At 40.7% G+C, this 15,064-nt stretch overlaps 1 protein-coding gene across 5 annotated transcripts; it reads right to left on the bottom strand.

The window, feature by feature from the left end:
- Positions 1-3,481: 3,481 nt before the first annotated feature.
- Positions 3,482-14,620, bottom strand: LOC111865776 (phosphopantothenoylcysteine decarboxylase subunit VHS3). Of its 5 annotated transcripts, XM_023854050.1 has the most exons (4): positions 8,583-8,689; positions 6,202-6,326; positions 5,223-5,303; positions 3,482-3,748 (listed from the first exon to the last, which is right to left on the bottom strand). In XM_023854050.1, exons 1-4 carry the CDS (start codon positions 8,672-8,674, stop codon positions 3,702-3,704), a joined length of 345 nt encoding a protein of 114 aa, XP_023709818.1. In that variant the 5' UTR covers positions 8,675-8,689; the 3' UTR covers positions 3,482-3,701. The 5 variants fall into 5 exon arrangements, with proteins under 5 accessions (XP_023709818.1, XP_023709820.1, XP_023709819.1 ...); XM_023854052.2 differs by lacking the exon at positions 8,583-8,689 and adding an exon at positions 14,495-14,620 and having other exon boundaries at positions 3,482-5,303; positions 6,202-6,323; XM_023854051.2 differs by lacking the exon at positions 8,583-8,689 and adding an exon at positions 14,495-14,611 and having other exon boundaries at positions 3,482-5,303.
- Between the last annotated feature and the right edge of the window lie 444 nt (positions 14,621-15,064).

The raw sequence follows: 15,064 nt of genomic DNA, 5'->3' as shown, positions 1-15,064 counted from the left end.
CCCCAGGTTCCTTCCATGTGTAAATTCTTCTCTTTGGCTTCTTGAACCAAGTGTTGGTAACAATCAGTCCATTTCTTTCACAAAAGTCAATAAGCATTTGACCCCTGTGATTCCGTCTTCCTAGTCCATGTGATCCAACAATATTCTGATACGATTCATCTCCAACAGTGGTATTCCAGTCTCCTAATATGATGCTGTTTTGTGTCACCTCTTCCATCTTCCTGAAGAACTTCTTCAGTTGTGTCATACACTTTTTCCACTTCATCATTTTCATACTCTGATGTTGGCATGTACACTTGCATAATCAGTATATCTACCGGTTCCACCTTTAACTTCAGAGCAATAATTCTGTCATTACAAGCAATCTTCTTAACAACACTCCTCACTACACTTTTATGCACCACTATTGCAACACCTCTTTCAGCCCATTCACCTCCAGAATAATACACTGTATAATCATCACTTCTTATTTCACCTTGTCCTTTCCACCTCACTTCGCTGACACCTAGAACAGACACCTCATTCTTCTGCATTTCTGTTTTCAAATTCTCCAGTTTCCCTGCTTGATTCAACGTCCTTACATCCCATGTTCCAATCTTGTAGCCATGATGTTTCTTCTGGTCTTCTCACTTTTTCTTGTTGTAGCGCCTGCATGACATTTCCTCTAGAAACACTCCCCCCTGGAGATCCAATTGGGGGAGTAGTTTACCTCCGGATTGTTTTGTCTCCAGAGGAAACATCTCACATACATGGTATATCTGTTTTTGGAAAGAGACTATCCAGAAAAAGTGATAATGTGGTAGTTTTTCCATTTGCTTTCCACATTGCACAACAGCAGCCGTTCAAACCACTCTGGTCACGCCTGTTGCTATATGAACTTGAACCATCTCGAGAATCATTTGCTTTGTGCTTCAAGTCGCTACTGATGACGCTGCTTCCAGCATCGGTTTTTGGTGTCTCTCTTCGTCTGATGCCTACCCTTTGACCTGTCCAGCAAGGAAGGCCCTGCCAGTAGCTACGCTACCGCTGGTATAGCTCTCAGGGTCCTTGGCATACTCAAACCCCCTCACCACGATAAGGTGGAGACACCAACGAGAGGGGCCACATCCCATAAGACTGCTTTCTTCATAGTCACCGCCGTAGAAACCTCAAATCTTACAATGGGACTATACTTCCATTGCCTCATTTCATAACAGCACGGTGTTTAATTAATTAAGTGCAGAAAGAACTTTATCTTTTTTACCTTTGTGCATCTGTGTGTCTGGAGTAGTTCATTCTGTTTGATAAATTTCTGTTTTATTAATATTGTAGCACCCTGCTGTACACCATTTAATATCAAATGTTGCTGGTTCCACCATATCAAATGCAAGACATTTTCTATAAAACTTATTAAAGGTTATTCAGTTTAAAAGTTTTGCACACTGTACAATTTCTAACTTTTTAAAAGTTGTGCACTACCTGTTTCAGACATTATGGTCATCATTAGGTGTTTAAAATTATAGTTGAGGAAACTACTGTGCTTCTGTTATCGTAGCTATAGTTATTAATCTTTTAATGTATGGTCCCCTCTGTGTGGAATTATAAAAGAGAAATATAGCACAACACAGCAGGAAGAACAGCCCATCACTTGGAATACACATGTGCATAGATGGGACCATACATTAAAAAATTAATAACTGAAGCCTTGACAACAGAAGCACAGCAGTTTCCTCAACTATAATTTTAAACACCTGATGATGACCATACTGATTGAAACATCTGGTGAAAACTCTTGAAAGTTATTTATAGAAAGACGTGTTGCACGTGAGACTATGAAACCAGTAACATTCGATACTTCAAGTTTCTTGGCTGATCAGTACTTTGAATTAAAGGCTGGCACAGAGGCCTACAGTTAGGTAGACTCAGACCAGACATAAATCTTGGTGGTTCCAAGACGGTAATAATTTTGTCTACAGAAAGGAACTGACAGAATCCAAAACTAAAAGCTACAGTTATGAAAGGTATACAAGATAGCATCATCTCAGAGGTTATATAATAAATGAAACAGAAAGGCACAGGAAAGAGAAATTCATGATTATTTTAGTAGCATGCATGGTATTATTATGAGGCATGTTTCACAAAGAATGAATAAAGGAAAATTAATTGATTCACAGATTTATTGTATTATTTAAAATCTACCAGTATGCCATTTTGCCATCTCCAATAATGAAAAGGAAGATTTGTCATAATGAGGAGGATCCATGAAATATGGAATGCCTGTCATATAAATGCTAGTTAATATAACTACGAATCTTTTTGAGCTCATAGTTTGTTTTCAGTAAAACAAGCCATATTGTCGTGTGTATGGGGGTATGTCCAAAAAACATAAAAATTAGAATATACAAAACTATAATTTTGCCCGTGGTTCTGTATGGGTGTGAAACTTGGTCTCTGACATTAAGGGAGGAACATAGACTGAGGGTGTTTGAGAACAGGGTGTTGAGAAGAATATTTGAACTGAAGAGAGATGAAGTGACAGGAGGTTGGAGAAAACTGCATAACGAGGAGCTTCATAACTTTTACTCTTCTCCAAGTATAATTAGAATGATCAAGTCAAGGAGGATGAGGTGGGCAGGGCATGTAGCACAGATGGAGGAGATGAGGAATGCATATAGGATATTGGTGGGAAAGCCAGAAGGAATGAGACCACTGGGAAAACCAAGGCGTAGGTGGGTGGACAATATTAAAATGGATCTTAGAGAGATAGGATGGGATGGTATGGATTGGATTGATCTGGCTCAGGATAAGGACCAGTGGAGGACTCTTGTGAACACGATAATGAACCTCTGGGTTCCATAAAATGCTGGGAAATTCTTGAGTAGCTGCAGAATTGGCAGCTCCTCAAGAAGGGCTCAGCTCCATAAGTAAGTAAGTAAGTAAGTAAGTAAGTGTGTGACGAAAATAATGGGTTTTAGTTCAGATGACTGGATTTATTGGCACTTCATTTACAATCTCTTTTAATTACAATTAATACAGTGCTATCTCTGATTTACACAATTTACAGTTAACTGTTGACCACACACTAGGATTCCACTAGTCTCCTAGCAAGGGATCTGAACACAGAAACTAGCACTTGAAATCGCTATGACGTTTTCTTACCATTTCTTGTTCAGTCCAGTTGCACTGACCATGCGACACCCTCTGTCGGCTAAAGGTGGCACTAACTTCGCAGACAAGCGGCAGTCACTCGGTCAGTATAGTTTGCCTGCGACTCATCCACAGAGTTTTTTTTTTTTTTAGTCACCCTTAATCTCGGAACTCGACTAAAAACTCTCCCTAGCAGCTGCCTCGTGAGGATAATTGAGGAGCTATTTCAAGGAAATGGTGGCTCCAGTCTAGAAAACCGAGATTAACGGCTATGGGGATCCATTGCACTGACCACGCGACACCCTCTATCCACAAAAGTTGTCACTAACTTCACCAGAAATTTCATGAAAAAGTGTTATGATGGAATAATGTTTATTATTACCATAAGTTAGTGAGTACAACAGATTGATACAGTGGCAACATTTGTTGCAGGTCACAGGGCTAATACAATTATATCAACTTGAACCCAGTTTCAGCTCTCACTATGACTTCCACAGTTTGAATACCTGCTGAGGTAACTAAGTAGGCCTACCTTATCACAGTTACATAGAACAATAGAACTGTTCTAACGTAATTTAGTGTTCAAAGGATGTTTCACGTTCATCATCATCATCATCATCATCTATGTGCAGGGCTCCTTACCTAATGATACACCATATTAGCAACTTCTTTCATAGAAACAAAGGTACAAATAGATGTATTTTCTTTGGAAGCTAGGAAAGATGCCCCTTCCTCCTCATCAATTCTGAATACTGGCACCTTTATTTCTGCAATAAAGTCACTATCTTCATGCTTGTAAACACAATGTAAACAGTGACAGCAGTATCATTACGTACATTTTGCTTTACCCTGTAAATGGTCTGATGCTTCTTATGGTATGAGTTTTCAAATCTACACTGTGACTCTTTTGACCGCTTTTGACACCATCTTTTTTTAAAAAAAGGATAGAAAGACAGTAACAATATAACCATAGTGAAGATTTGCCAGAAACTAGTTATATGAACATAAAGGCTACTTTCCTGCCATATATGGGTGACAAGTGATATTCAAAACCTGTTACAGGTGAGACACATAGTTGCCAAGTATGGACTTCCATAACCTGTCATGAGCCTCACCTGACAATTCCACACAACAGGTTATATGGCAAAAAACAATATATTGTCTACCATTGAGATGCAACAGTGAATGCAACCCTGTGTGAACTTTTGCTAAAAAATGCAAATACAGCATTATTCAAGACATATTTAAAATTGAATTTGAGAAAAGCAGTTAATTAATGTAATAAAGTAATAAACTGCTGATATTGCTCCACATGACCACCACAAACTTTACAGTCATTTTAATATTTTAGAACTACTTTTGAAAGTGCTCTGTCCCCCATGATGACACCATGTATAGCTTATAAGTAATAATTAGGCTCACAATAATTGCTACCAATGATACCCATCATCATTATACAACAACAGTTAAAAGTTTATAATATTATACATGTGTTGTAATTTTATTGTGCTTATTTTGAATCTTATTAGTACAGTCTGCTTAATCAGGACCTTTCTAAAAGACATTGATCAATGTACAAATATTGTAGTGTGCTCATGCAGGGCAGATTTTGCTGACTGGACCAGCTCCACTACATCTCAGATCGGTAGTTCTCAGCCATTACTGCATGTCAGCGAGGGACAGTTTACTTTCTCTTCTTAAACGTGCTCAGAATATTAACAGTAAATCTATCCATTCATATTGCTGTCCTTTTAATGCGGTTCTTGAATAGCAATATCAGGAGTATATTACAGAATATGGAATACTAGGACATGTGAATAGGTTTTTTTTATAATATATGGCCAGCATATAGAGCAAGAACTACTGCAGTTGAATGGATGGATGGGTATATTTTTAGGTTTTGAGTCATATTCTTTTGTAAAATATAAAACAACGATGTTTGGAGGAGGGATTTAAAATATTTATTTTTATTTGAATGGATTTCACAAGTCTTCAACCAAGCACTCTCAAAGTTGTTGTTCCTGCTAAATACACAGCCGGAGCCATGGAGGCTAGATATTTTGCTCCACTGTCATCATCATCATCGTCATCATCATCATCATCATCATCATCTTTACCTTTGTTGCCTGTATCTTCTTCATCATCATCATCGTCCTTATCATCTTTACCGTTGTCATCTGAAATTAAATTATGCCTGTACATATTTCAGAACAAATGGTTAAATTAATTCTACATCATAAATTTAGAGCCTCAGAAGTCTTCAGATCACTGGTATTTTTTAATTTTGTTTTTGATAAGAGGTAGAGGTACACCTCTAAAAAGGCCTCTCTCAGTCTAATATAATCATATTCGTGTGTTATGCCCTGTGCAGATGGCCGTGGTTTTGGTAAATTCATCAAAACAGAATAATTGCTGCACTGATACTGGAGCAACTGCTGATACACAAAGCCTGCCTAGGAATTGTAAATGCAGTAAGTATTACAAAGACAAAACAACTCTGTCGAATGTGACTATTGAAGTTTTTACTACTTAAAAGCTTTTACATGTTTTGGTCCCTATAGACCATCATCAGAGGGACATTGATTCTTTTTTGGAAACTACTCTCACGGTGGGTGTTCTGAGTGTTAAAATACATATACATACAATATTTGTAATGCACAATATATACAAAATCCAACTTTTCCACAACTACACCAGCTTTCTTGGAATATTAAAGTTTTTAAAACTTTGTTATTTAAGTTAAAATTTATAAACCAAGTAGGTTCATGTCCCTTCTCCTGCCGTCTTTCTTGTTGGGGGCTGATCTTGTGCCGCCTGTCTCTCTTGAGAAGGGGATTCTTAGTATTGTCCTGTGTTGTTCGTGGCCTGCACGTGATGGTCTATAGGGACCGAAACATGTAAGGGTGTTAAGTTTTTAAGTACTATAAACTTCAATAGTCACACTGGATGGAGTTGTTTTGTCTTTGTAATTTGTTAGTGTGATGGACCAGAATGAGACAAATAAAATGCAGTAAGTATTCTTCTTAACATCCTTTTATTTAACTCAATATAGAAGATATAAACCTAGGTACCTACCATCATTTACATTACCATTGTCCTTGTCATCGCCATCGTCGTCCTTTGGCGCTTTGCCACCCTTCACAGTGCCACTCACAATTAATACGACAAGCAGAAGTACCCAGCACAATCTCATTATGCTGCTGGAATGGTACAGAATGATGGAATGTGATATGTTGTATGATATGTTTTAAAAAAGAAGGACATTAAAATATATACAGATATTTTTTGCAAGCATCTTTGTAGGATTTAAGGTTCTCACAGTGATTGTTATGAAGAGTTCTATCTTCTGGGATTCTTGCTTGGCTCATTCTTTTATCTTGAAGATGGAGGCGACGTGTTCCTCTGAAACGTCAGTTAACTTTCAACGGACTACATGGCGTCATATCCCAGAAGACAAAACTCTTCTTCATGAGAACAACAGGCTGCTTTGGAGGCTTAACTACAGAAATACATCAATCACCTGAAAGTTGTAAATACAATGTATGGTTTATAAAGTGTATGTTATAAAAGTTAAATGGTTTGTTCTAGTAAATTTTATTTTACTTGATGTTGGCTTATTTAACCACGATTTCAGCATTTCAAATTATGTATGGCGAATGGTAGGCTAATTAATGAAAAATGAATTGGAAGCAATGTGGAAGGAGGAGTTGTTGCCCAGTTTGAGGTATTTTGCCGGAATTTGCCTGGATGGACGGAGGAAATCCAGAAAAAATACTTCAGCGTAATTAGTCAAAATTCGACTCCCATCCAATTCCAAGTATGTAGCAGGAGTATTAGCCGCTAATACGGCGGCGTTCAGCCGGTCACGGTAGCCGAGCGGTCTAAGGCATGCATTGTCTTCGCTCGCTCGGAAGCCGGGATCGTGGGTTCGAATCCCACTCAGGGCATATATGTTTGTGTGCGTTTTTCTGTGTTTGTCTACAGGTAGAGGCCTTGCGACGAGCTGATCATTCGCCCAAGGAGTCCTACCGAATGTGTAAGATCGAGAAAAACCGAAGTGAACGAAGTTCACGGAGGTAGGCCTAGGCCCACTGGGGCTGTAGTGCCAAGGAAGAAATACTGCGGCGTTCAGGTAGTTCCATCACGGATGAGAAAATAATATTTTTACGTGTATTAGTGACTGTGAACCGGGTTTGGATTGATGATTAGATTTATTGGACATTCACAAGTCGCAAAAAAAAACTCTGTGGTTTTAGTCCGCAAGCGAACTATACCGACCGAGCGACCGCCGCATGTCGGCGAAGTTAGTGCCAGCTTTAGCGGATAGAGGGTGTCGCGTGGTCAGCGCAACGAATCCCCACGGTGGCCGTTAATTTCGGTTTTCTAGACCGGAGCCGCTATCTCCTTGAAATAGCTGTTCAATTATGCTTACGAGACTGAGTGTACCCCGTTCCAGACCCACTACTTCTCAGAAAATCTGGTAGCGCCGGAAATCGAACCCGGACCTCCGGATCTGTGGCTAGGAACTCAGACCACTAGACCACAGAGGCGGTCCCCTATCATTCACCGCCTAGCATTAGTTAATTTTGTGGATCTTGCCAATTGTAATTAATTACATAATAAAAGTAGCAGCAGTAGTATTGGTGGTGGTGGTGGAGGTGGCCGCGGTGGCGGCGGCGAATTTCATATGAGAACCAGCCCGAACATTTGGCCTAGCAGTAACACTGACATATATTCGGGAAATGCTCAGTTCGAATCCCGGCCAGGGCTCATAAGCTGCCGATGCTAACGCGGATCCAAACACAGAGACCGGCAGCTGTGACTGAAGTCCCGTCTTTCCAGACAAATTCCAGGATGGTATATCGATTAGGCCACAACCGCTTCCTTCAAAATCCTTTCGATTTATCCATCATCCTACCGCACGGCGCTACATAGTCGAGATATGGAACGCGTCATTAAAATTTACAATTGCATGAAAATCCGGGTCAACTTAGGTGTGCAGTAATACGATAAAGTGAAGGGCTCGCCAGCGGGACCGGTAATGAATGAGATGGATCTTGGTAAAGGACACTTTTTTTTTCCATTGGCGCTACAGCCCTCATTTGGGCCTAGGCCTACCTCCATGAAACTCTCCGTTTCACTTCGGTTTAGTGGATCTTAGACATACGGTAGGACTCCTTGGGCGGGTGATCAGCTCGTCGCAAGGCATCTACCTGTACACAAACACAGAAAAACGCACACAAACATCCATGCCCTGAGTGGGATTCGAACCCACGATCCCGGTTTCCAAGCGAGCGAAGACTGTACATGCCAAAGCGCACTTGTACCATTCTCTAATTACACATGCGCATTTAAATTAATGTAACGGGTAAGTTTTAAAGCGGCAAGTTTTTAAAATTATAGACCTAATTCAGGAAAGTATATTTCTAGGATATTCACAGCATATTCGTGCTCACCCATATTCGGAATGTAGGCCTACTATGCAGAGTCTTAACTTAATGCACTGTTTATTGCAACAACAAATGACAAATGGGTCACCTTTCTGCATTATTTTAAGAATTCTGGGCCCGCTTGGCTTGGTGTCAACGGGCCTCAGTCAAGGTGCCGTTGAGTTTAAATAGAGTTTTACACCCCCTTCTCTTGTAATTAGGCTGATGGTGAGATATCTTACTTTTTAAGAACGAAGTGGTAATTATGAAGTTCTAGCCAATTTTCTCACTTCTTTAGAAAGTACGTATATGCTTGTATCATCGCTGGAAAACAATTCTGAAGGTTTCTGATTATTGTAAACTTATGTTATTTAGCATCACAGTAGATGTTGCCATATCCGGCACTTCGGGATGAGAGGGTTTCCGGATGTCGTAATTATCCGGTTAATAGATCGTTAGACCTAATGTGTATCTTAGTGTACTTAGCCACCTTTCGGGCATGTCTAACCGTTTAATTTGCTACTTTATATCCTGTCCTCCTTTCCCTGACACTTTTCCTATTATACTACGTAGGTAACATGGTGTATATATAATCCAAAAGAAACCAGTATTTCACTCTTTTATTCAACTTAGTCAATTTCCGGTTACTATAGATTTCCAGGTCTTTACTGACGAGTATTGCAGCTTTTACTGTACTCGGTTTCTGTAGCTATGAAACCTACATATTTCCTTAGATGGCGTACATAATAATTTTACGAGTATTATTAACAGTAACAGACACATCTCTTTCTGTTTTCCATTATTTATCATTTTCAATTTCTTTTCTTTATTTATGACGGCCTCTGTGGCCTAGTGGTCAGATTTCCTGGCTACAGATCCAGAGGTCCGGGTTCGATTCCCGGCGCTACCAGATTTTCTGAGAAGTAGTTGTTGTGGAGCGAAGTCCACTCAGCCTCATGAGGATAATTGAGGAGCTATTTGAAGGAAATAGCGGCTCCGGTCTAGAAAACCGAAATTAACGGCCGTGGGGATCCGTTGCGCTGAGGACGCGACATCCTCTATCCGCTAAAGTTGGCACTAACATCGCCGACAAGCGGCGGTCGCTCAATCGGCATAGTTCGCTAGCGGACTACAGGCCACGGAGTTTGTTTTTGTTTATGTTACTATTGAAAATTAGCTTTGAGAAAATAAGAAGTAGTAATCACGTTTGCTCGCCCCGTCGTCTAGTGTTTTGAAGAGGGCACAGTGTTTCGGAAGGTGGGCATGTTTCCATCTGCAGTTAGAAAGGCGGGGAATTATCTGCTCGCCGATCACAGTGTCCGCGGGGTCTTCGCTCGCTCGAACACTGGTATCGTGGGTTCGAATCCCGCTCAAGGCTGCGTTTATTCTGTGTTTGTGCTGTTATATGTGCAGGTAGCGGTCTTGCGACGGCCTGATCCCCCGTCCAAGGATTCCTACCGACTCTGTACAGATTAAGAAACTGAAGAAGCTGCCAAGGTCCACTAAGGGCTGCAGATAGTTACCTACTTAGTTGGTCCGCTAGAAAGAGTTAATCTAATTGCCAGTGTTCTGTTAGGAATACACGAAAGTGGCAGATCGAAGAGTACCATGACAGACACGCTGGTGTTGCTTGACTTCAACACTCGTCACGTTGCCTATCGTGCGCATGTCCAGTCGCGAGTTGTGCATCTTTGGTGTGACTTTCTGCAGCTGCAAGAGCTTTATTGCAGGCGATTGTGTGGGGCGGATAAGTAGAGGTTGGAGGCCGTTGGCGATGAGAATAGTATCGAAATGTGTAATTGCATTTGTCTCTTGTGACCAGAATAGATGAACCTCGCCTACATATTTGTAGCAGTACCTCACGGTTGGCCGTGCGACATGTAATTAGCGACAAGATGCAAGCCAACTCTACGTGGGTCATCCGCAAACTGTAGGTGGGGGTGCGTTACTAGTTTGTTTAATGACGCTTCCGTAACTGTACAGACAAAGAGGTTCCCACTCTCTTCTTCTGCGACACACAGATGTGAATTACATAACGAGAATAAGTTTAAATTACGAAATTTTCACGACGCGCGAATATGTCACGAAACTGCATTCACGAATAATGCAATGCTGAAACCTACAAATTTCCCCAACTATTCATTCTTTAATCATTTGCATGTCTGTCAGAGACTGAAATTTTTTTTCTCCCCCCCTTGGCACTACAGCCCCAGTGAACCTAGGCCTACCTCCATGAACTTCTCCGTTCACAGAGACTGAAATATACGTAGCTATAATTTTACCTTAGTTTTGTGTGGATGTGAAACCTAGTCTCTTACATTAAGGGGAGTTTGGTAACAAAATACTGACGATAGTCTGCCTTGATGCTCCAGCTTCATCGAGCTGAGTCAGTTCTTAAAAAGCTCTAGTGACACTCGCTGAGATACACGAGTAATGGCTCACTCTTATGGAATCCGAAAATGCATTGCCATATTCACAAGAGCCCTATTAGTCTCATATGCTCGTGCCAATCCGTGTCGACAATTCTGAAGTATAATATATACATAGACTTATTTCCTCGTGTTCTTTTAAATATAAATAATATGAAAATTTCTCGTCAGACAGGGCGTCCAACAAAAACAAGATCATAACTGTCAAACAGTAATAAATATGGGGCTCGACACCAAGACTTACTGACTGACTCACCGTCGGTTGCAATGTGACTTTGACTTTGACAATCTTGTATTTAAGCATAACAATGGGCTTGAATATGCAAAGGGTGAGCCACTGCAATGTAAACAACCGAAGAAGGGTATATTGCTTAAACAAGTGGACGAAGCCCCTTATAAGGTTGAATTAGGAGTTTTATATAATTACAAACTTTAATGATTTTTAACTCATAACATGTAACAGTTGAGTGCACTTGTAACATTTTAATTACGAAATGTTCAGTTACGCGCGTGTGCAATGGACAATACTCAGTGTAGTGTAACAGGTTTGGCATAATGGGACACCTGAGGATGGCCGTTTGGGGCCGAAACATGTGTTAATAGCAAAAGTAAATGCGAATGAAGAAATAAATAGTTGCATTATTGACGGAAAATTATATGTAAACAAGGTTGAATCTAACAGGGTTTATCTAGGCTGAGAAGGATCCAAACTCTTGGTGCAGATTTTCCATAAAAATAAAAAAGTAAAGCTATCCCTGTAACAGGCTGTGGAGGCCCATGGGGTTGTGAGATGCTGAGGTTCCCACATTTTGTAGACAATCGGCTCATAGATGGCGACAAGGTTGTCAGCCCTACGCGCTGGCCGCCCTTTACCCCCAAGAATACTCCAAGAATATTCCTAATACTCATTTCTGTTAGAGGCTGAGTCGACCCCAGGGCCATAGTGAGGCTGGAAGGATTAGGTCAATTGAAAAAATCCAATGACCTCATCGGGACTTGAACTCGCGACCTTCCGGCTGGTAGCATAGTACCTCAACCAACATAATTGTAATTGGTTTAAGTTATTTTGAAGATGAAACATTCAAACGGACGTATTTTTAAGTATCTTCAATACCCTTTTACTCTTCGCATCAAGTGCAAATAAAGAACATTTTTAACGTAGAAAGTCCAAGCCTTTCTCACACAAATAAAGCGATCTTATTTACACATGATTAAGTTTTCCTTAGAAAGCTGATAGTCGTTCAGACGTCAAAAATGTTCCCAAATTTTATAGAAGATTAATCAGCGTCTTCATTAATGCCCGTCCTGGTGTCCTTTCCTGAATACCTTAAATTCAGTTCACTCCTTCATATCAATACTCTGTTTCCATGCGAGTCATTTAATTAGTATACTTTCCCATAGACACGTAAGTTTCCTTACTCGCCTCTAATTATATGGGGTTTGAATGTAAGTACCTTACGTACTATTAGTCCTCATGCATACTACATTCCAGGCCAATCTTCCTTGATCTAATTACCGTATTGTTATTAGATAACTAACTCATGGAGCTGAGCCCTCCACGAGAAGCTGTCACTTGTGCAGCTACTCAAGAACTTCCCAACATTATGGAACCCGAAGGTTCATTACCGTGTTCACCAGAGCCATCCACTGGTCCCTATTTTGAGCCACATCAATCCAGTCGATACTACCCCATCCTATCTCTCTAAGATCCATTTTAATATTATTCACCCATCTATATCTTGGTCTTCCTAATGGTCTCTTTCCTTCTGGCTTTCCAACCAACATCCTATTTGCATTCGTCTTCTTCGCATTCGTGCTACATGCCCTGCTCATTTCATCCTCCTTGTCTTGTTATACTTGGTGAAGACCACAAGTTATGAAACTCCTCATTTCTTATCTTAGGTCTTTGTCCAAAGAATTTGTCCAGGTCCGAGGCCCTTTGTGACATTTCATAACAAGCTTTCTTTTTACGCTGAGTCGTTAACCCCACGCCCAACCCCCAATGTGAAGGACAACCGGCGGTCTGCGGCTGCTTATTCAATGTTTTTTCCCCCCCCTTGGCACTACAGCCCCAGTGGGCCTAGGCCTACCTCCATTAACTTCTCCGTTCACTTCGGTTTTTCTAGATCTTACACATTCGGTAGGATTCCTTGGGCACACACACAAACTAAACATCCATGCCCTGAGTGGGATTCGAACCCACGATCCCGGTTTTCAAGCGAACGAAGACAGTACATGCCTTAGACCGCTCGGCTACCGTGACCGGCGCTTATTCAATATACTACTACTATTATTCAGCTACCCTTCATATCTGGAGGCCTTTTCCTCCGCCCGTAACTTAAGGAGGCGTCATGTCGTGGTAGATTAGAGAAAGGGTAGAAATTAGATGCATGGATTTTGCTACAAGTACCCGATTCTACCGAGCTTGTGAGTGTGGCGGTAATGCTGTCTGTTTGAGAGTTGCGTGCTTCGAATCTCGGTCAGATTACCGGGTATTCCCATTCAGGATTTTTCGTGGTTTAGTTCAGTCTCTCCAGGTAATTTTGGGATAATATTCTGAAATAGGGCACTGCCGCCTCTCCCCAACTCCAAACCAGTTAGCCCTCCTTGATCAGTTTCTCATCTCGGTTTACCCTATATGACGTCTACAGGAAACACTACCGTTAAAAGTAATGTATTACATGTGCTCATGTCGGCTTGGAATCATTCTGGAATTTCTAAAAAATATAAACAGATGTATGTACAATGCTTAGAAGATGCGGTGATAATGATATTAAAAGGGCCTCAGAGAAGTGGGGTGTAAGGACTAGGCTGAGCTTTTTCAGGATATGGCCCAATTACAGGCTTTCATAAACACTGATCGATTTTCGGGTTCCAGAAACACAGAGAGCCGGTCACGGTAGCCGAGCGGTCTAAGACATGTACTGTCTTCGTTCGCTTGGAAACCGGGATCGTGGGTTCGAATCCCACTCAGGCATGGATGTTTAGTTTGTGTGTGTGTGCGTTTTTCTGTGTTTGTGTACAGGTAGAGGCCTTGCGACGAGCTGATCACCCGCCCAAGGAGTCCTACCCAGTGTGTAAGATGTAGAAAAACCGAAGTGAACGGAGAAGTTCATGGAGGTATGCCTAGGCCCACTGGGGCAATAGTGCCAAGAAAAAAAGAAAAACATAGAATATCTCGACCAGCTTTGCACATGAAATTGATTAGTATAAACTGTAATGTACCTGGATGTAGGCAACTTGAATGTGATACTAACTTCGTCACCAGTAGCAGTAATAGTAGTAGTAGTAGTAGTAGTAGTAGTAGTAGTAGTAGTAATAATAATAATAATATGCAATGTTTCGTGCTAAGTCTGAACTGTTATTCGCTTCATGAATCCCATACAATCAGAGGGCAACGAAAAATAAATTATTTCCTTCTCGTAAGTGAGAGGGCCCGGCCCTCGGGACGACGGGGCAGATATACACGCGAAGCACTGTGCACTTGAAATGGAATCACAGGTGACTTACCTGTTCTGTTTTTAACCTCACTCTCTAATGTTCCCCACTTCAACTGACCACGGAGTCGTCTTTAATTTGCAAATTGTCACCAAGTGCCACCTCAGGTATAACAACGCATGCGCTCTTCGTTACCTTATGGTTTACGATCTCGTGCCATAGTTTGTGGTTTATCATGAACTGGATCTAAGAATGCTTCTTTCTTATGTTCTAATCTGTTGATATATGTATATATACAATAGACTTAACGTACTTCGTCGGAGCCTGCGTAAGCCTAAATGCCTCCTTAGGCAACGAGAAATTTCGCTCCCTTCTTCAGTTAAAAAAAAGGATCAACTATCTCAAAACTTCGTCACAATTAAAACATCGAATTTCCCAGCAACTATGATGAAAGCCATCCTTTGTGTCTTAATCATTAAAATCGTTTTATGTGCTGTGAAATATAACATAGGTTACTGTCAATTACTGAACACGATATGAATAAAAGAGCAACAGAAATTAATATTAATTTAATTAACAGCCATTATTAAGAGAATTTGTAAAACGTGGCTCAAGTGAAATGGATATATATATATATATATA

Source organism: Cryptotermes secundus, unplaced genomic scaffold (assembly GCF_002891405.2).
Source record: "Cryptotermes secundus unplaced genomic scaffold, Csec_1.0 scaffold612, whole genome shotgun sequence".
NCBI classification, from domain to species: Eukaryota; Metazoa; Arthropoda; class Insecta; order Blattodea; family Kalotermitidae; genus Cryptotermes; species Cryptotermes secundus.
This window is presented reverse-complemented; position numbering and strand designations above follow the sequence as displayed.

Bases quoted from the DNA above. Each gene is read 5' to 3' on its own strand.
- LOC111865776 (XM_023854047.1), bottom strand. From the start codon at position 8,674: ATGCAGAAAGGTGACCCATTTGTCATTTGTTGTTGCAATAAACAGTGC. The intron at 6,327-8,582 runs GTGAGCACGAAT...GTACCATTCCAG, and splicing joins GGCCTACATTCCGAATATGG to CAGCATAATGAGATTGTGCT. The intron at 5,304-6,201 runs GTAGGTACCTAG...ATTTAATTTCAG, and splicing joins CAATGGTAATGTAAATGATG to ATGACAACGGTAAAGATGAT.